Source organism: Parus major, chromosome 5 (assembly GCF_001522545.3).
Source record: "Parus major isolate Abel chromosome 5, Parus_major1.1, whole genome shotgun sequence".
Taxonomy (NCBI): Eukaryota; Metazoa; Chordata; class Aves; order Passeriformes; family Paridae; genus Parus; species Parus major.
The window spans coordinates 28251684-28272102 of NC_031774.1; the positions used below are offsets into that span (position 1 = coordinate 28251684).

The 20419-nt window shown below is 41.7% G+C and overlaps 1 protein-coding gene across 3 annotated transcripts in view; it reads right to left on the reverse strand.

The window, feature by feature from the left end:
- SUSD6 (sushi domain containing 6) overlaps positions 1 to 20419 on the reverse strand; it is a 93154-nt gene that overhangs the window by 39835 nt on the left and 32900 nt on the right. For all 3 annotated transcript variants that reach the window (XM_015630466.2, XM_015630467.3, XM_033515435.1), the window contains 2 exons: positions 7301 to 7488; positions 2796 to 2825 (listed from right to left, as the gene is read on the reverse strand). In XM_015630466.2, coding sequence (XP_015485952.1) covers positions 2796 to 2825; positions 7301 to 7421 — 151 coding nt within the window. In that variant the 5' untranslated portion in view covers positions 7422 to 7488. The remainder of the gene's footprint in view (positions 1 to 2795; positions 2826 to 7300; positions 7489 to 20419) is intronic.

The window sequence follows — 20419 nt, forward strand, 5'->3', positions numbered from 1 at the left end:
CTACCACCCTCCTACACATCCTCATTTGCCTTAAAACATTGGTAAGAGCACAAAAAATAGTTTTATTCTCTTTCTGGACAGTTTTATGAGTGTCTAAGGGTATGTCTGACACAAAATTCTTTACACATTATGTTGGTCTTTTTCTCAGGACACAGAAAATGTTCTTTCCAGCCAGAAATGCAGCGCAGCATTCAACTTTCTAATTATGACTCTGCATGTGTCAAAGCTTACCATGTTTCTTACCTCTCTGTGGGCTGAAAACTCAAGACAACATCCACCAGAGGTGCTTATCTCACTCTACAGCATGGCAACACTTTTCAAGTAAGACATATTTTGCCTTTACTGACAAAGTAAAAGATGTATCTCAAAAGCACCAGCAATAGTGCTTTTTTTGCTCTCAAACAAGAAATATTTTCCCAATTGAATTAACACGACTAGCTAGACCTAAAATGCTGAGCCCACAGGATTTCAGGATGCTCTTTTGTTAACCTACTGTTTGATTCTTTGGCTTCTGTTCCCACTGAAACACTTCTTACTATGCCAGGTGGATAAACACACTTATTTTTGCATCCACAGCATTGGACCTATAGAGAGAAGGAACACAGAAGGCATCTCCATCCAGCACCAGCCATGCCAAAGTACACAAGCAATGAGGAAGCATTCCAGCAACCTCTTGAGATTATACTAGGCTGGGCCAAAAGCTCGTTTCATTCTTCAACAGTTGAGCAACAATCCTGCTCCAGCCCAATCCATCTAGCACATCCTGTAACTCATCTATGCAGCCCCACACCTAAGGGGTTACTTCAAATCCCTTTAACAACATCTGGAAGCAGTCCTCCAACTCCAATGCAACACTTTGCAGAAGCAGAGCCTCGGGAATTGCTGTTTGCAGGGGAAGATGAATGCTTTCAGTTCATTAAAAGCAAAATGTGTTTTTATATGCAGACCTGCACACACAGATAAGCAGGTACAACCTCTTGTGACAATGCCATAATCCTGCTCCAATTACTTTCACAAAGGTACAAACATTTCTGAGCTTGCAGTTCGAGTGCCTTGAGTACCATCTTCACTCCTGACTATTGGCAGCTTGTTACCAGCAGTGTTTTAGCAGTTCCCATCTAGTCACAGACTCCCAGGTTTAGGAGAGCCTGGACAGATTCAGCCACAAAATCTGATGACTCAACAATCTACAGCTTCCTGCCTTGCCCTACCACGTTTCTTCCTCGTCACCCATGTCAGCATGCTGAGGGCACCACACAGTACTTGCAGTAACAGCCCAAGCTGAAGCTTTGCCACAGTCCCACAGCAAATGTACTTCCTGCTCTGCCATCCCCACTGCAGAATCGCTATCGGCTGGCAGCACGAACAGGAAGCAGTAACTGCTTGTGGTATTTTGGCTAAACATAAGGGCTGGAGAAGCAAGGTAGACGGGTTGCACAGATGAAAAACATTGCACATATTCTAAAAACATAGTGCCTCAGCTGTACTGGGAACCAGTGTAGGATTCAAAAGGGACAGAAGCAGGAGAGGAATTGGGACAAGGTGATAAGCAAACTTTCTATCCCACTTTCAGGACTTTTCCTGACTTCCCAAATGATTGACTCTAGCAAATAAAAAGGAAAGGTCTGAGTGAAAATAGAAAGAGACAGAAATCTGTATCTTCAGACTAGTGGGCAGCAGTCTCCAAGGAACACCAGAATGGTGATGGATCAGAACCTGGACTGTAGTTCACAACTGGTTTCTCCTGAAAAGGATATGACACTTAGCACCCCTCCTGCTTCCCTCTGCAATGGAACTCCTACCAGTTTCCATCTTTCACATTCTAACCCAAGAAGCTACGATGAATTAGAACCAGACAACTCTTGAGGTTTTTCCTAAAACAGTTGATTTTCCTGCTAGCAACCACAGCCAAGAACTGAAAGCCCTTTAATACTATGTGTGTGTGATACCACTCTTCTTGCCAGAAGTAATATTCAGGCATTGAATAAAAATCGAGGATTCATATGATCCCATCAGGACTTTTCTTAACCAGCACTTTCTGAAGACCAAAATTTGGCAGGTGGTAAAACTCCCTTTCCACACCTTTAAATTCTTTTTCATTAATCCATTCCCCTCAGATTTTGTTCCTGTGGTTTTTGTTTTGTTGCTTTTAGAGGAGGGGGGAAGTTCAGATTAAACAAATAATTTTCCAGAGTTTAATAAAAATGTACAGAAAATTATATTTTATATATTTAGAAAAGGAAAACAAATATGCTTCCCAATTCCTTCCAATGTTGCATGCATCCATAACATGGCCACTAGAAAGACTTTAGACTTTTTCTGAGCACATGAAATTAAAAGCAGGGATATCCAATGGAATACATCAAGAATCATGCTGAGATGTTCACTTTTCTTGATTGAAGGAAATGAAAGATTTTTTTACCTCAGCCTGTTCTCCCTGTCCTCTCAATACTCTGTCAGCCTCTCAAAACTCTCACAAGCAGCATGTCTCTGCATTTAGTGAAATATTTATTCTGATTTCTTGTTTTCATGAGTCATTTGAAGTTAAATGCTGTAGAAGGCATAAGGATCCCTTCCAAGCACAGCAAAAGAGGTGAAGCTGATCTCCCTCTCTCAAACTGAGGACAGTCGTCAACCCCAAATCCAAGGGTCAAAAATTAAAATGAGGCATAGAGATGAATTTTAAGCCTATTCAACACACCAAATGGGAATCCTACCTCACAGACACTTACAACTAACCAGTAAAATATCACACTAATCTCTTATAGTACAGCAGTGAATGTAAGTTTACTCACATGCAGGTCCTTTGGATTTGCTCAGCCAACCTAGGACAAACAAAAGGAAAACACAGGATTATTATTATTATTATTATTATTATTATTATGCTATCATGGTTTAAGCCAGCAGTTAGCTAAATGTCACAAAGCTTTAATTCATTCTTCACCCAATAGAACCCATTAAATTAAACAAGTTATGTGGCTTCATGAGATCCTTGTTACTCCCTTCAAGGCATTTACTTAAGTAACACTGCCTGGGTCAGTGTATGTAGCAGTGTGAATATTACTATTGTTACATGAATAGTCTAATTCTGGGCCTATCTGCATCTGCAGCCTGGTCATTGTTCTGCAGCTCCTCACCATGCTCTTCCATACCACTTTGCTCTTAAGCTTTACAGAGAGACTGGAAAGAGGAATTTCTCCTGAAAATGCTCCCCCCTACTCTCCATGCAGAAGGCCACAGTGCTTTGGGCTGACACGGTAATTTTTCCAAACCCACACTTACATAAAGCATTCAGGTTGGAACCAAGATCATCTGTTCATGCATGACACTTTGCACATTTCTGTCTGGCCATCCAGTGCTATAGTGTCCTTGTTGCCAGGGCCATTGAATTCATCCCTAGCTGTGTAAACCCCTTCCTTTCAGCTGCATAATCAGAGACAAAGGAAACCTCTGCTTCGCAGAGATTCCCAAAGAATAGGAACAAGTCTGAATCTGCTCAGTGTGTGGAGCGCGCTCTAACAAGCTGCTCTGCGCAATGCAAACAAATACCAGCGGCATCCAAGAGTTTCTGTGCAGAATAACCTTGGCACTGAAAAGACCTTAGAACAGCAAGCAGCAGAGTGGCTGCGTTTGCGTCAGAGACAACACACAGGAATGAAGTCGTTTCAGTTTATTCAAGCTCAATTTATCACTTTAATGGCAATCCTAAAAATTAAAGAGCTAACTTTATAGCATTTTGCACGTGCAGTCAACAAAAATCAGACTGTGTCTAAATCTAAACGAACTTAGAGTCACCAAGCCTACATTACTCTTAATTTTTAAAGGTTACTATTTCAAGTATCTCCTTTATGGGTACTGGTATTTGTTTAATTCGGGATGTTTAATACTTTTACCAGCACATTTACTTGCATTTCCCAGGATCAGGCGATGCTATTATCAATAATGAAAGGCCCAACCTGTTTTGAGAGGTTTCTGACAGAGTCAGTCATGAATCCAAGAGAGATTACATATTTGGAACATAAATCACACAAAGCTTTCAGAGTATTTTACAGACTACAGGTTAAAATGTAACGAACAACTTAATCTGATCCACTGTCATTCTTCCAAAAATAGCCTGGCCAGGCAGGAGGACCATTGTGAATGAGACATAGATACAAGGCCTTAAGGGACAGAGATGAGAGGGAGAGGGGGAAAAATTACAAAAGTCACAGCAACAAAGAAGAAAGTGAAAATGCAGATTAAAAGGTTGTCATGGCTCCTCTCCAATCTTTCAAAAATTCCCCACCTCTATCTACTAAGTATCCTGGCTCTTAGCTACATTCCAGTTGAACCCTCAAAGAAACAGAAAAGTCAGATGAACTAAGCTTCAGTATTACTGAGGAGCTTTCCAAGACTCCTTGCCTGCTCATTCCTTCATTATTTCCCACAACTAATCTTGGAGAACTTGCCAGACAAGGAAAAACACTACAACTGTGATAAAGCTCAAAAAATATTCCTGAGCAGCACTCAAGTTTCCATAAATCCTCCTCTTCTGACACAGCTTCACTGCTTGCCCATTACCAAATGCTGCATTTGTTTTGTGTTAAAATATGTGCAGTGGTTGTTTTCATATTCATGGATATATCTTCCTATGAAAAGGGAACAGTTTCCCCAAGTTCTGCAGTATGCTTAGTGACTAAGCAACTTACATTCATCTCGTGGCACTCGAGGATATTTGGATAGATTGCTTGAGACAAAGTGCTGAGGATTTTTCTTAAAAATCCATGCATAAATAAAATCGACTTATTACCAGAGGACAGAGCAGATGCTTGCTGACTGAAAATGAGTCTGCTCTCTGCATTCACCACATGGCAAAGAGAACCTCTTCCTGCCCAGATCATGAATATATCTCTAAGCTTCCTGGAACTTAAGCAATAGAATTTCTAAGCAGCAAAATGATTGCAATACAATATACCTCACATGGTTTTATACATATGAATCAAAAGCTCTGCTTTCTCACTCAGGGCTGAGCCAGGCATTGTCTCCATGCTTGTCTTTTTATGAGAACATTCTTCTGCTCTTGTAGCAATTTTGAGCTCGTCACACTGGCTCCACATTCAAGATAAGCATTACCACCACAAGATTTAATACAGTCTCTTGCTTCATGCTAACATCGTTTTGCTCTGCTTGCTCTGAATGACTTTGCTATGCAAAGCAATAAAGTGAGGATGGCGAGGTGGTTGGGGGACAAAGATGAGGGAAAGATGATTTCCAAGCGCCTCCCCGGTACTCTTTGTTTCTCCATCTGGCTCTCTGCTCCTCAGCTGACTCGCTCATTAATGTTACTCATGGCTGGCAGGCTGCTGCAGGTGCAGCTCCCTGGGCCCATGACACATCACTGAGCACCCCCATCCTTCCCAGCAATTGGCTTTTGGGTTGCTACATCCCAGTCTCAGGAAAACTGTGCATGGAAGCGCTCCTCAGCAAGCCCTCCCCAGGACTTCTTCCCCTTCGTGTCCTGCCCTCTGCTATGATCCTGGCTCCCCTCTGTTTTCTCACTTCCCCTGCAGGAAATGCTTCCTGCCTAGCCACTATAATCTTGTTTAGCTGATGATCTGCCTTGAGCAGTTCACCACAACTGGTTTCAGATCCTGAAGAAAAAAGAACACAGAAAGGGAAACACAATGCAGAATCACTCCCGGGTCTTCTGGCATGCCTAACTAGTGCTTTTGTAACATGACTGGATGTCTCAAAAATTATATTAAGAAGGATTGCCAGTATTGTGGCAGCTTTTCCCCGTGCAGCAGCCCGTGCAGCACAATGCATTTGCATACTGATTGCAGTCTCAGCTGAAGGTGCTGCAGTGCCTAATGGGGTTTTCAGACGGTGCCCCAGGCTGGAAGGCATATCTGACAGGCCTGCATCTGAAATGAGGCAGTGACACCATCACCAACAACAGCAAGGCTGGAAAAAAATACATGGATAGCTCAGAATCAAAAAGATCTTGTCCCTTTTCTATTGTCACTAACTATTCATGACAATTCGTCATGCTCTGAAGAGTGTCTTCCCCGCCCCCTCATTACCTACAAGGCCAAAATCAGGTCAGGAAGACACATAAGCCTGAGATATCTGATTTCAACAGTCTCTCCCTTCCAACTCAAAGAGCCAGGAATAGTAAAAGGAAATTAACTCCTCCTCCAGAAGTTTTCAGCACCAGCAGACTTTTCCATACAGGATCATCTCAACTTTGAGTGCATCTGGCAGCTAATGTTTATTCTGCTCTACCACACTGATGCTGAGGAATGTGGGTCACATGACATTCTCAGGTGCCATGATATGTCAAATAAATAGGACTTTTTAGAGTTTTGTCAAGAACTGAGGTTTTCTTTACATAGGCAAGCTAATGCTTTAGCTGCTGAAGTCAAATCTGTCCCTTTGGGATTAACTCCTTCAAAGCTCTTGCAAGAGCAAACAGAGTTCCTCCTTTCATCTCATGTCTCCTATAACCAGACACCTCTCTACAGACAAAAACTGGATCATGGCTGGTCTGAGAAAAAAAGACACATTTCAGGGTATATTGGGTAATCAAGCACACCCTCCACATCATGTACTACCTTTTGAGTATCCAGTACATTTCCTTCTTCCACTCATTTCTAAAAGGCAGATCTCCCATCTCTGGTGACATTTTTCATCTCATCCCATTCCACTGCTACTTACACTATTCACAACACTCTGAGAAACACAACCATCTGAGAAACCACCATCACAACCATCTGAGAAACATCAAGAGATGAGGGGAGAGGAAAAAAACTTAAGCTGAAAAGAGGATCCAATAGAGGTGCGCAGCTGGCAGGTGTTAAGGTGTCAGAAGGTAGCATACAAGGAAACACTGAACAGATTCAGCAGCTGAGCAAAAGAGCTGGACACAATCTCTGCTTCTACCCCTTCAGATGAACAGTTGCTACAGGGAACACAGATAACACTGTCTACATGAGAATCTCACTAAACAAAACACGGTTCATGCTCTTGAGATGCCCCAAGAGTCACCAGCTGAAGTGAAGAGATGAGAATGGAGAGGAAAAAAACCCCATGGGAATCAAAACTACAGGATGAAGGACAAGGACTTATTTACTAATACGCAAGACTCATGCAGTTCAGACACTTCAGCTCTGCTCAACAAGTAGTGATGGAATTTTTCCTGTGAGTACAGAAAGATGTGTACAAATACATCAACCGTTGCCAGTTTTCACCAAAAAATATACAGCCACTTCCAAACTTATATACCTCCCCCTCCCTGTACATATATAAAGGTTTCACTTACCTGTGGACTGTGCTTCCAAGATAAAGGAACCAAAGATAACTAGCAGACAAAATAACCCATGGCCAGTCAAAGCAAGAGATGATCCTGTGCTGCTCTTTGATGCTACCATTCCATGGCACATCTTTTACCCACCAAGGATTCTTTTTAAAAAATTTCTGAAAGATCTGGTTGATCAGGAGCACGTTGGTCTAAAAAACAAACAGACAAAGCAAGAAAAAGTGTTGAGCCAAACACCTACAACACCTGGAGAAGAAAAAGGGAAAGCTAGAAACAAAGATAAACCTTTTACATGTTCTAGCACTTAGGAATCTAAGTGTTCATAGTTCTCAAGGTAACAGGAGCAGATAAAGCAATCTACACAGGAAAGACTAAAAGGAGCTGTATTAGAGAGACCATAACTTTTCCCTCACTGTCTGATGTTTCAAATGTGAAGACTGCCTAGCTTACAATTAATTTTAGCTTTTCCTTTCAAGACAGCCCCAGAGAACATAGCATCTGAAGGATTTGTTTCAAAAGATTCTCTAAGAGAGCCAGTCTTCCTACACCCCCAGCACTTTTCAGAAGGTCTCTGACACAGCAGACTGTACTAGACAGCTAGGATAAATCCATCAAATGCGTCTTCAGCCACCTGGAGAGGCACAGTGATCCTGACAGCCAGCCGGCAGGCAAACACACGCTTACGAGGAGGAATGTAAAACAACTTGCAAACCTCAGGTATGATGATCTGACAGGATAGAGCACAGCAATTAAAACTGCAGGATGTGACACTGCTCATACCTGAGGGATTCACTCACAGCCTATGAGGCACTGTCACAGCAAAAACAGCCTTGTATACAAACACACAAAGCACAGCTGGGAAACAGAAAAAGCACAAAGCCAAACCTTTACTTTTCATGAAGACCCAGCAGAACACATATTTCACCAACCTACTGTAGTTTTAACCTGCAAGGCCTCCATTGGTAAACACACCAACAAACAAATCAACAACCAGGCAACCAACCAAAAAACACCCTGGAAAAACAAATCAACCAATAAAATAAAAACAGCCAAACAAACCCCATATGGAGACATGATTTCAACACTTGTATCCTACTATTCACTACACATCTGAAGCTCTCAGGTGAAAACAAATTTGCCAAAATTAATGGTTTTTTACACCTGACAACAGGAATACTTTTAACTCTGAGGAAAATCCCATTCAGCTGCAGCTTTTTCAGCTAAATGAATATGCATACCGAAGGGGGATTAGGTTTTTTATTTGGCCAAGTTTCCCAAGGAAATTCAAAACCGCTGGATAATCTCAAAGAGATCTGAGAAGTGCAGAGGCAGGTACTGCACTTTTTTGTACCTTGTGGGGACAAAGAGGACATCTGGGTTAGCACTCCTACTACTGGGGAAGGCAGAACTTCCAGATCCTTAAGTGCTTCTGAGATTAAAGCAATACACCAGCACTGACTAGAGAAACACACAACAAAAACACCCTCAACTCACATTTCCAATTACCCAGGCAAATCACTAGATGTATTGTGGCAGGGAATATGTAGATTTTCCAATAAACCTGGTAGGCATTCTAGTGAGAAGAGAGTTTACCCTTAGTTCCATGGCACTACTATGCTTATATATACTTCACAAAAGAGCTATCTTTAAAATTTGGATAATTCTTTTTAGTCTCTCAAAGAAAAATTCTTTGTCAGCATACACCCTTGAAGATGACATTTAAAGTATCATATGTATTAGAGCTTCTGGGACAATAAACTGTGTGTCTATCCCTTTTGTTTCTTGCTTCATTTGGAGGGGGAGGGAGAGGAGTGAATCTATCCCACTCTGCCTATAGCACAGCCTATAGATTTCTCATATATTCCACGGATAAGGAGCCCATGCTTTGTTCAGCAAACTTCCACCATGCAGAATGGAATAAGGATACTTTCACTTACCTGCTAGAAAACCTTCAGCAACAATTAGACCATGGAAAGAAAAAAATACTCTATGTGAAGAAGCCAATCTTCCATGGGAAGTACTGCTAAGCCCGATAATCTGTACATCTGCCCTATCAGACCTCCTGCATGGCATCTAAGTTCATATTCAATCAGAAGAGGCCAGCCTATACTCCAGGCCAACAGATAGCTCCTCTCCTCCAAGAGTCACTGCTCTACACAGAATTACAGCTCTGAAAAAGAAATGCACCACCTTCAACAAACGCCCTTCTGATTAGACCAAGAAAGCTCTGTCCTTCCTACTCCAATTTAATGAAGCCTCATTAGTATAAGAACCTCTGAAAGTACTGCCAAGGTAGCTTTTAAAGGTGGCCCTCCCTGCCCTTGGAACAATGCACGTCAGGTGACATAGCAGCAGCCAGGAGATGTGTCCTACCTTTCCCTCATTTTCCTCCCCCAAAGACTACACCTAGAAGTCAGCAGTCCAGCTCTGGTCTCTGAACAGCAAACAAGTTAGAAATATTTAAAACAAGAATATCTTCAGGTGGGATCAATTATTGCTTATTCTTAATTCACTAACAGATTGCTCCAAACCACAGCACTGTTTCTCTCCTTTCTTTAAAACTCAGACATGGTTTCCACACCTCTTTTTAGCTACCAAGTAATTTCAATCCCAGGTTAGCAGGTATCCTGTCTTTCACAGGCCTGGGGCTGCCACTCCAGGAATGCTGTAAATTGATGCTGCTATGCCTGCAGAAACATCCTGCTAGGCTGATTTAGTTTGGTGTGGATTTGAAGGAGACACAAGAGTAGCCAGCCCATTCAGTGGGTGACAGCATAGATAACCCCCTCGGGGTTGTTAGGAGACACAGGGTACAGGTACTGCTTGCAAGGATCCTCCCTTTGGGCTTCAGCCAACTTACAAAACTTGTTCTCAGCCTTGACTGTTCCCTGGCAACATTAGAAGAGAGAGGTTCTGACTAGACAAGAAACTATCCCTTTTTCCCACAGGAGAGCTGATTTGGAGGCTATTTAGATATTCAATTCTCTGAAAATTGACTATTGTTTTAGCACACTCCTTATACTTACAGCTCAGGGGGAAGCAGAACTCCTCAGATCTCCACAGCCTGAAGTTAGCTGAGCACAGTGTAGATCACACGCATTTGTCAGAGACATACTCCCAGTGGCATAGCTTAACAATTCAAGGGATTGGGAGAATCAAAGTGTACACAAAGCACTAGGGAATGGGCTGGTTTCTTTAATGGATACTAAGAACAATAAGGCAGAAGCTGACAGTAGCACAAGTATGAAGAGCAAGGATATTTCAGACCCATTTCACATGCCACAGCCTAGGCTGAAGGGTTATGTAGATTAAATTTAAACAAAGATGTTTTTAAAGATAATATTTAGTACTGCCAGCAGTGTCCATAAATACAGGAATGAGTGGAGGACTTTTTTTCTATGTAAAAAGTTTATCAGTCAATAAAGGTGGAGGGTTTTTTGCTTTCTTTATAATGTGAACCTTGAAAAACACCTGCTAAATATAGGTAAGACAATAAACCATCCTCTATATCCACAAAGTCAATAGCTACACACCCTCTTAGGGAATTCTATGAACAAGTGAAAAAGTTCCCATTGCTCCCAGCTTACAGGCATCTCCAGCTCCTTCTTCAAGTCTTGGCATCAAGCAAGCTTCCCAGTGATGCTTTAGCAAGAGTCCCTCTTGCACAGGGAACAGTAGTTTGCTTCTACATAAAGTCCTCAAGCAGACATCAGCTTCTACTGAAGCCATGCAGGCCAGATTTCCTGTTTCCTCTTACACCACCAGCAGCCCTTCCCAAAGCTGACACACATATATGGCAGGAGTTCTCTGTAAGATAAGCTCTTTGGGGACCTTTGCGATTTATCTTCCAGACCTTCAGAAGCTGCCAACCCATACCCTTTGATCCAAGATCCCTTTATATGCATGTGTAAACTTTTATGGGATTATGATTTAATTTTCTTATTTTTCTTATTTTATCACAGAAGGACTCCTAGGTCCACATGGAAAAGCATTCTTTGGAAGGCCATATGCTCAGGACATGCTCTAGACAACCAGAGACTGGACAGTCTGAAGCTCTCTAGTTGTTCAAAATGCCTGGCACAGTCAGGTCCTGTGTCACTGTTGTTGGAAAACAGGTCTTCAACCTGAATTCCTCAAAGTTTATTTAGGGAAGTGTTCAGAATGTTTGGAATGCTACTGGCTTGCTTTTAAATACCATACTTGAAACTTAGCAAAAGAAAATTAGGTATCCTCATGCACATAAGAAATCTCTTTTTTATCCACATTATTTCCCCCTCACAGAATAATATTCAGACATTGCTTGCTAACTCTTGAATGCACACAGCAAAGATCTTAGCAGTGGCATGAGTGATGGGTGTGCACAGCATAGCTTTTGAAAAGCTAAGCACAGGCATTGTTCTTGCCTGATGGTCATGCCGCAAGTGGAATCTAACGTAAGCAGTGTGGTTTGGAGGATTTAACCTTCACCCTTAGTTCCTGGTTTTGTTGTATCCTTATTTTGTATGCTTTCAAAGAGCAGTTAAGCTTTAAAGCAAAAAAGTCATCCTCTTGGCTGCCAAATTAAAAAAAATAGAGAAAAATCCTTCATTCCACTTTTTGTGGTTAAATCAGTTTAGTTGAAAGCTTTTAAAAACAGAATTGTATTTTTAACATTTAGGGATACCATCACAATTCAATTACACTGTTCAGTTTAAGATAGGAACAAAGGAAAAAACCAAAGCCTTTGAAGTTACCTGCAGGCAGTTCAGAAAAATCTTAATCATCTAACTTTTCAGCACAGCCAATTCTCAATTATTCAGGATAATGGGAAAAGGTGGAAGAGGAGAGGATGAAATATGAAAAGCCAAACAGCATGTAACACTCCCCCTGCCCAGTAACCAGATGATGTGTTTGGTAGCTTCATTTTACACCTTCGTATCTGAATTATAAAAAGGCAGGTTTCTGCACAGCACAGTCACAGCATAAAGCAGATAGGCAGATTTCACATATTCCCTGTTACAAAGCACAATCACTAGGAAAGACCAAACTGCTTATTCTGGACATTGGAATCAGCACACACCCTACTGCAAACAGCCCCACTGCTGAAGTGGAACCTGAAGAGTTGGATTTCCTTCCTCATTCCCCCACTGTGCCAAGGATTTGGCCTGTGACCTTCAAATTTGGCTGTTTCTTTCATGTAATTGTTTTGATTTAGCTTTTACCTGCTCTCTCTAATGAAGATTTCTGGAACACTAATTTTAAATTTTAAAATGTTAAATTAAAAAAAAAAATCCCAAAAAACAAAACCAATAATTGGTGATGCATAAGTTCTGTTTTCAAGAGGGAGCATTATTAGAGTTTGCATAGAAAGAAGCCTGCTGGTCAGGTCAAACTCTGAAAATCCATTTTAATCATTGATAAATGGCATGTACCTAACTCTCCACAGACTCACCAAGGCACACCCAAACTTTAAGCCAAGGAACTGGATTTTTCACCAATGGATAACTAGTGCCTTACAACTGGTAAAGTCACACCAGTATTCCTACCTCAAGTGAATAAACCTGCAAGATTCACCAATTTGCACAGTTTACTTCCCCACCTTCCTTCTCTCTATCATTCCTATCACAGTCTAAAGTCCTTTTGACATCTTGATCATGCTTTTGCACCCCTCCCTTGTTTGCCTCCTTATCTCACTTGATGCTCCTCTACCCATTCTAGATACCCAATATCCCTTGGCTGAGGTTAGCCAAGCATATTTTTTATGGGCTGACTACAGGGAATACTTCCTCCAGCTATTCCCCTTCCATGCTGGGTGCAAGCCTTTGTGTATGAGCTTCTTCCCTGCTGCAGCCCAGAGAAATGGACAGCATGTTCAAAGATACTCCTGAGGGGACCCAACAAGCCTCAACTCCAACATTCCTATTAAAAGTAAGTAACAAGGAAGGAACAGACTTTCCAAGGTGTGCAAAGAAGAGGTGCAAGGTTGCCAAGGGGAAAAGGGGTGGTATTCAGTACCTTCCACTGTCCGTTGCACGATGGAAACGCTCAAGTCAGTGTGGATTAACAACTGCCGAGCAGGGCTTTTATTTTCTCTAAAAAAGAATATTCTTCTATTCTTGCAAGGAGCACTCATACTTTTAGAAACAGAATCAGAGACAAGCTGTTAGAAACAGTCTCGGTATTGTGATGATCCTTCCCCATTTCCATGTACCGTGGTTGTCATGCCAGGTCTGACACATTCACAAAAGATTTGAATTGTATTACTTAAAAAAAAAAAAATCCAATTTTCCTTGCTTTGGAAAGCCCAAGAGAAAGCCCTAAATACTATTAGCTCCCTAGATTATAAGACGTTTTCTTTAAAGTCACAGAATTTCACTGGAAACTTTTTCTGTTTTACTTGGGAAGAGGAAGATAAGAGAACAAACTCCAATTGTCCTTCCAAATAAGGAAGGAGTTAGTTATGTGCAGGCTGTGAACTTCCAGGAACCAGTAAGAAGAAAAACAGAGCTACAGAGGAGCAGTGCGAAGAGTTAGGTTAATGTACACAACTCCAATGCACTGCAGATTTTTGCACATTATAAAAATGCTTATAGCAGTGGGATCATGTCAACAGTGAATGAAAACAGTTATTTTTTAAAAAAAGTGCTGGATCTGCTTTGAAGGATTTTTTTTTTTTTTTAAACATACTGTCATCTATGCAATCTATAGAAGAACTAGAGACTGGGGGATTGTGGAAAACATCTCTCAGAGTCTTTCTCGGTTTTGTTTTTGGGTGTTTTTTTGTTGTTTGTGGGTTTTTTGAAAATGTCTTTACTTGGAAAAATATTCCCTTTAGAAACTATTGTTTCAGCATTTTTCCCCTGCCGCACTGCATCAGAAAAGCTAGGTTTCATACTTTCAGCTTTAATCAGTACAACAGCACATTTACAGAGGACCATATGCACAAAATGTTCCAGAATGCCTTCCAAAAATAATAAGCCCTAAAAAAGAAAACTCACAGTAAACTGGAATGGCTTCAGGGAAGGAGAATAAAGAAAAGCCATGCAAAGGCAGAACTTCTTGTAACCAGATCCGAGCATGAAAAGTTACTTTCAGTAACAGGATTGACAAAGAAGCACTGGATTGGTAAAGTCACTTGTATATATCTAGGATGCTATTCTCATTTATGCAGCTATGTTAATTTGTTTCAGCCCATGTACAGTAAAGGCTTATTTTATAATCCAGCACTACTAGAACATGCTTCTCCCTATCCTTACTATTTCTTGTCCTTTCATTTTAACTGATGCGGCTAAAAGCATCCGTCTGCTCCACATGCAGCTGCAATACCACCAGGCTGCACAGCCACTTGAGAGGACATCCATTTGGAACTCGTCTTCCTTTCAAAGCCATCTAAATATAAACTTCAATGAAGCAGTCTGACATTTAAGTAAGGACCTATACTAGGAGATGGAGAAACTCTTACATTTATTCCTAAAAACACAGCTGTGAGACACAACTCAAGTTTAAAATGACTACATTTCCCAGATATAAAAATATCTACTATATAGAAGTATCACACACTTTCAAGGAATGACAACCAATATTGTACAGTGCTTGTTATTTGTATCCCACCTTACAAAGAAGGTTCTCAGCAAGAGCTGTGTTGTTATATCAGAACATTCTAGGGTAACAAATCTTTGATTCTGAATGCCTGTCAGCACACAGATCTCATCAGAGATCTTGTCAGACACACATAAGAACTCTGAAAAATGAGACTGTCCCTTAAGTCCCCTGAAAACTTAATCTTCCAACAAGACAGATCATTGACCAAACCAAAAAAGTTTAAATTCTGGTTTTGGTCTTAAGACTGCATTTGGGACTCTAACACAGAAGAGAATGGCTTCAACAGAACTCAATAAGGCAGGCCTTCAAAAGGTCCCATTAGCTCACTATTTCCCTTTACTTTTGTTTTTTAGCAGCTGCAAAGTTGCTGCATGTTTTTTATTGCATTTCCTCCTTGGGATGCACTGTGCTAACAGCACAGATGCACATGTATTGCCATAAACCCCTCACTGTGGCAGACATCCATCACAGTGCCACTGGGCACGTTTTATTCCACAGAACCATATCACTCTTGTCAGTCAGCATACAATGAAAAAAGAAAAAATTTTGCATCCCCATTCAACCCCCTAGCAATTAAGCCCACAGGACAATGAGCACACTGCCTGCATGCAGCCCACTGTTGGGGCGGCTGCCACTGTCCTCGGCACATCCCCCAGCAGAGCACCCTCACCAGCAGCAGGCACACCAGCCTCCACCCCAACACTCAACCTGAAGATTTCAGACTTCAGGCAAGTTGACATAAACTAATTTCAAAAGTCAACAGGACCAAGAGAAGAGGGGGTAGGGAACAGGTGCCCAAACAGCTTGCTTTCTTTTCATTCACTCTCACAATTACCAGAATCACTCACAGAGAAGACACATCGCTACGCAGAAGACCCTCACAGCCTTTTTTCTGCTAACTAGTTTCCCTCAGCAGGCTATGCTTAATTTGATTTTCTTACAAGGGATCAGTTGCAATTACATTTTGACTTGAACAGCACAAGCTAGAAGAATCAAGCCAGAGAGACCCTTCAAGAAGGATAGTGGTTTATTACATGTCACAAGGGGACATGCACCATGATAAGGCCAAGTGCTCCAAGAAGAATCCTCAGGATAGATCCCTTACCAGCAGAGTAGCAAACCATCTGAGACCTAAAACCATCATCTAAAGATTGTGTTAAGGATTTAGATTTTGTGTTAAAGATTTCCACCATTAAACTGGGATGAAAGAGAAGCATGCCAGAAGGAAGTGCAGAGAAGTAAGAGTTTGAAGAATAAAACTTTTCATATATAAAACCTGTTTGTTGTATCTCAATAGAAGGTCAGTTTAAAGCTTCAATTTCTTCCTCACCTGACTCAGTGATATTTAGATTTCACATAGCATGGCTAGTAGAGGAAAAAATATTTTAAAAAATAAATCACTGTTAGCTGGAACTAGGGTAGCCCGGAGGTGGGACACAGGATACTCTGACTTGCAGTAGAAGAGGGAGTACAACCGGTCTTCTGCACCACCCTGCAAGTGTCAGAGGGATCCCCATTCCTCCACTCCCCAGGGAGAGGCCTCTGTCTAGCTGTTATCAAACTCAAAACAAAATGTTAAGCAAGGGATCCTGAGGCAGCCAAGGAGCATTGCCTGATAGCAACTGCTCATTTAGCATCTCTCAGCACCTTGTTTATATAGCAGCAAAATAAAGGTTCCTCACCCTTTACTGACCTGCAGTCTAGTCTACCTCTTGTACATCAGCGTCTCCCCTTTGCAGAGCCAGCTGGCGTTGTCCCTCCACCACCCAAGCACTTACAGGCTACCTGGGCTGAAGGATGACCCCTTGCTCCTGGGTGACTAGACACCCCCATGCTGCTGCTCCCACACTCACCCTGCAGCTAAACATCCCCTCTGCAGCAGTAACAAAACTTTTGGGAGTTACTGGGAGAAACTGGGCCCTTGCACAAGGACAGCTCTGGGGCCTCAGTGGAAGCAGCAGCTGGGGGAACACTCCTCCCTCAGATTTGCTGCCAAGGCCTGAAGTGTCTGCAACCACTCTCTGACTCAAGCAAGCAGCCCAATATGCTGGGCCGAGAAATTATACAGGCTTCTTGCTCCTAAAACCATCTTCATTTTCAATCCACATTGAAATGTGGAAAAAATAATTTATTCTGCATGCAGATGCTCTATATCAAAATCATTCCCCTTAATCTTGGCTCCAGCATCATGGTTTCCATGCAGATTAAAATCCAGAAAGCTGGGTGAGAGTGCTCCAAAATAGCCAAAGGTAACACAGGCTTGTTAGAGTTAGAGGAAGGCAAATGAAATCAAAGCCAAAAGAAAGGGGAAAGTTACACAAAGCAGAACAGCAAGAGTCAGCAAAATGCTCAGCAGTAAATCTTGCCGTTTTGTGCAGGGCTACAGAGTGGTGCTGCACACAAGCAAGAATCACACACATACCTGTGCCAGGTCAGGAGGAGATACACCCTGAAGAGCATAAAGCTTATTTAATCTTCTACCTCACACTTTGGCTGTTTTGCTAGACCACCTAGGACTGCAAAAGCACAGCTAGGCCTTGTCCAGTCTACCTCAAAACTCTAGGGAAAACCCTTCCAAAGATCATATTCCTGCCTGATACTCAAAATGTACAGAAACAAGCTATGGATAAATCCACAGGCAACACCTCTTCACCACTGGCACCAGAATGTAGAGGTAAAGCATCCTGTTATTGACCTGAGCAGTTGCCTCCCTGCCTGCTGTCCCTCAGCCAAACACACCACTCCCAGGTGCTGCCTCTGCCTCCTGGCTCCTGTCATAGACCTCCACCCCTGAATGGGCCAGCTACCAGGCAACCATCCATTAAACAAAAGCAAAAAGACAGATTATGGAGTCTTTTGGATTTCTACTTTTTTTTTTTTTTTTTCCCCACTTGTCCAGCATACTAGTATTGAAATATCAACAGGCTGGGCACATGAACATGAAAGATACCACACATGCTGTCCCAGACACCTCTACGCCTTGCTCATCTTGCACACACAGAGCTGAAAAGTCGAATATACTTCCCCATTCCCTCTGAAAAGTGCATTTTAGAGCAGGCATATTTAACTGTCTACTATCTGAAGGTAAGGAATATGTATGTCACTAGCAGCTATATATAGCACATCGACTTGGGAAACAGGTCACTCCCTGCTTCGCTTGGGGTTTTGAGGTGTCTCCAAGCACCCTGCATGCGTACACCAAAGCCATGAAACTATTTGTCAAGAAAAGACATTCTAGCACAGAATTCCCAGTGACCTCTACCCAGCCTCATGGGAAAAGCACAGCAACTCCAGTTTCAACTGCCTTTAAAGGAAGACTGATTCTATTATTGTTTTTTTTCCAGACATTTTACAAATAAATACGAAGATCCTGTGACAGCCAGTAATCCTCAAGCCATTTCCTGTCTCTGGAAACAAGGTTCCCTCAGACTGAATTGATTAAATAAAGGTTATTAAAATTAGTATAAAGCAAGCTTGTTTAAAAGTCCTGCTCTTCATGTTTTTACCTGTAACATAGTGCTCCAAGCAGCAGGACAAAGACGTCAGCTACAAGAGCTTACAGCAGAACAAAATTAACATGCAAGACCCACCAAAGAGTAAGAAGGTGATTTAAAATGACTTTCAACAGCAGAGGATTTTCATGTTCATTTAATCTATTTTGAAATGAGTTTCTCAAAAGGTATGAACCTTTTTATACTGTATCCTTAAGACTGGATTTGTTTTCCCCATTTTGTAAATCTGATATGTGATTTAGTCTTTTGAGAGTCAGCAGTTGTCATCACCAAAGCTGTTTGCCTTTTGCCTCTGCAGTTTAAGAATCTGCTGCAAAACAACTGGTTAAATCCTTTAACACCATCTTTCAGTGTTACAAATTTCCTTTTCCTCTAAAGCCAAACATTCCAAATAAAACCCATACAGAGAGAAGTGTTAGTTTCTACAAATGCTACATGTATGTAGAGGAATGCAAACAGCCTGACATCAGGATCAGAAACTTCCTCAACAATTCTCTGGCATCTCTTGAACAGATAAGAGGAAGTAATAAGAAAGTAATGACACTGGTGTAACAGTTTAAAAGAAAAAGAGCAACCATTTAGACTAAGGCTCACATTAGAAATAAAAAAACCTGAATCTTGTAGAAAGGTCTAAACATCAACATCAGACTGGCAACGGTCTCACATGCACAGGTTAACTGAGCTTCTTGTTCTTACCCCTAAAAAATACATTATGCAGAGTTTTCAGAAAGGGTCTCTGCATAGGAATTGACCAAGAATTTGGGGGGGAGAGGGAGGGGGTTGGTGTTTTTTTTTTTAATAACCTCACTACTCTTCACTAAATGCAGAGTAACAACTGTTAAAAAAAACAACAAAACTACAGATGAAGTGTCATCTGTAGCTTCACCTGTAAGGTTAAGAGAGACTGTACTGTGTGAATGTCACACCAGCTATATCCAGAGGAGTACATGGTCTGTCACTTGCAACTATCTGGATTTCCATTGGCATCTTTTAAAAAGCCACTTGCAAGCTTCATTTTGTGAAAAAAAAAACCAACTAGTCTCTGCATGTTTTATACATATTCTAACACACAGAGCTGCTTTTCTGGATAAGCTGAACATTGTATTTAACAGGTGTAAGCAACAGTTGGCTCTGGACAACAAAGGATCTCCATTGTCTCCTTTTGCACTTCAGGGTCTACTCTCCTCAGGAAGCAGAATCACCCCCTCATATCCAGAGGGAAGGGGGGGAGAACAAAGACAAGCTTGCATTGTGAAAAATAAATAGCTCCACTAAGGCTCCACAGGACACTACAAGGCACATTTTCAGGAAACCACCCTTCTGACAGCATACTACAGAGCACAACAGCTATCAGAAGCCTTTTCTCCAAGGCTTCTCACTCACATACCCTTCCCTGGTCTGTAGCAACACTGCCATGGCCTCCACCTTCAAGTCCTGCTCCCCAGAAGCACTTGAGTATAGCTGATGGAAATCACTGCAGAGGCTGCTTTACACCACTTCTAAAATGAAAAGCAATCTCAGTGAAACGCTACTGTGAGCCCTTTCGAAAGGTAGGAACACATGCTGGTAAGGACAGAACTCAACAACTTCTGAGGGACAAGGTTAAGTTTCCTCATCTCTGCCAAGAAGAGCCATGCTTTATTTACATCAAAGGCAACAACAGTCTTTGCAAGTTCCTTGCAGACAAATCAAATCTGAAAAAGCTAATTATGTTTAGGCTACATTTGCTACAAAATAAGTGTAATTGGGCAGGGGTTTAGGTTTTTTGAAGAAGCAATCTCACTGATAAATTTTTATTTCTGATCAAGGAAAACTGTCGGGTTTTGTCACTAGACCAACAGCAAATTTCACTGTCAGAAGTCATGACATGAAAGATGAGTCTTCCACAAAGGCAAAGGCTCTGAGGAGGGAGACCTTGTACAATTTACAGGTACAACCTCAACACCACCAGCATCAAGGGAGCACTATTCCTTGCAAACACTGCAAGTACTTCCACCAGCAAGGAGAAATGCAGAGCAGGTAATGGTCT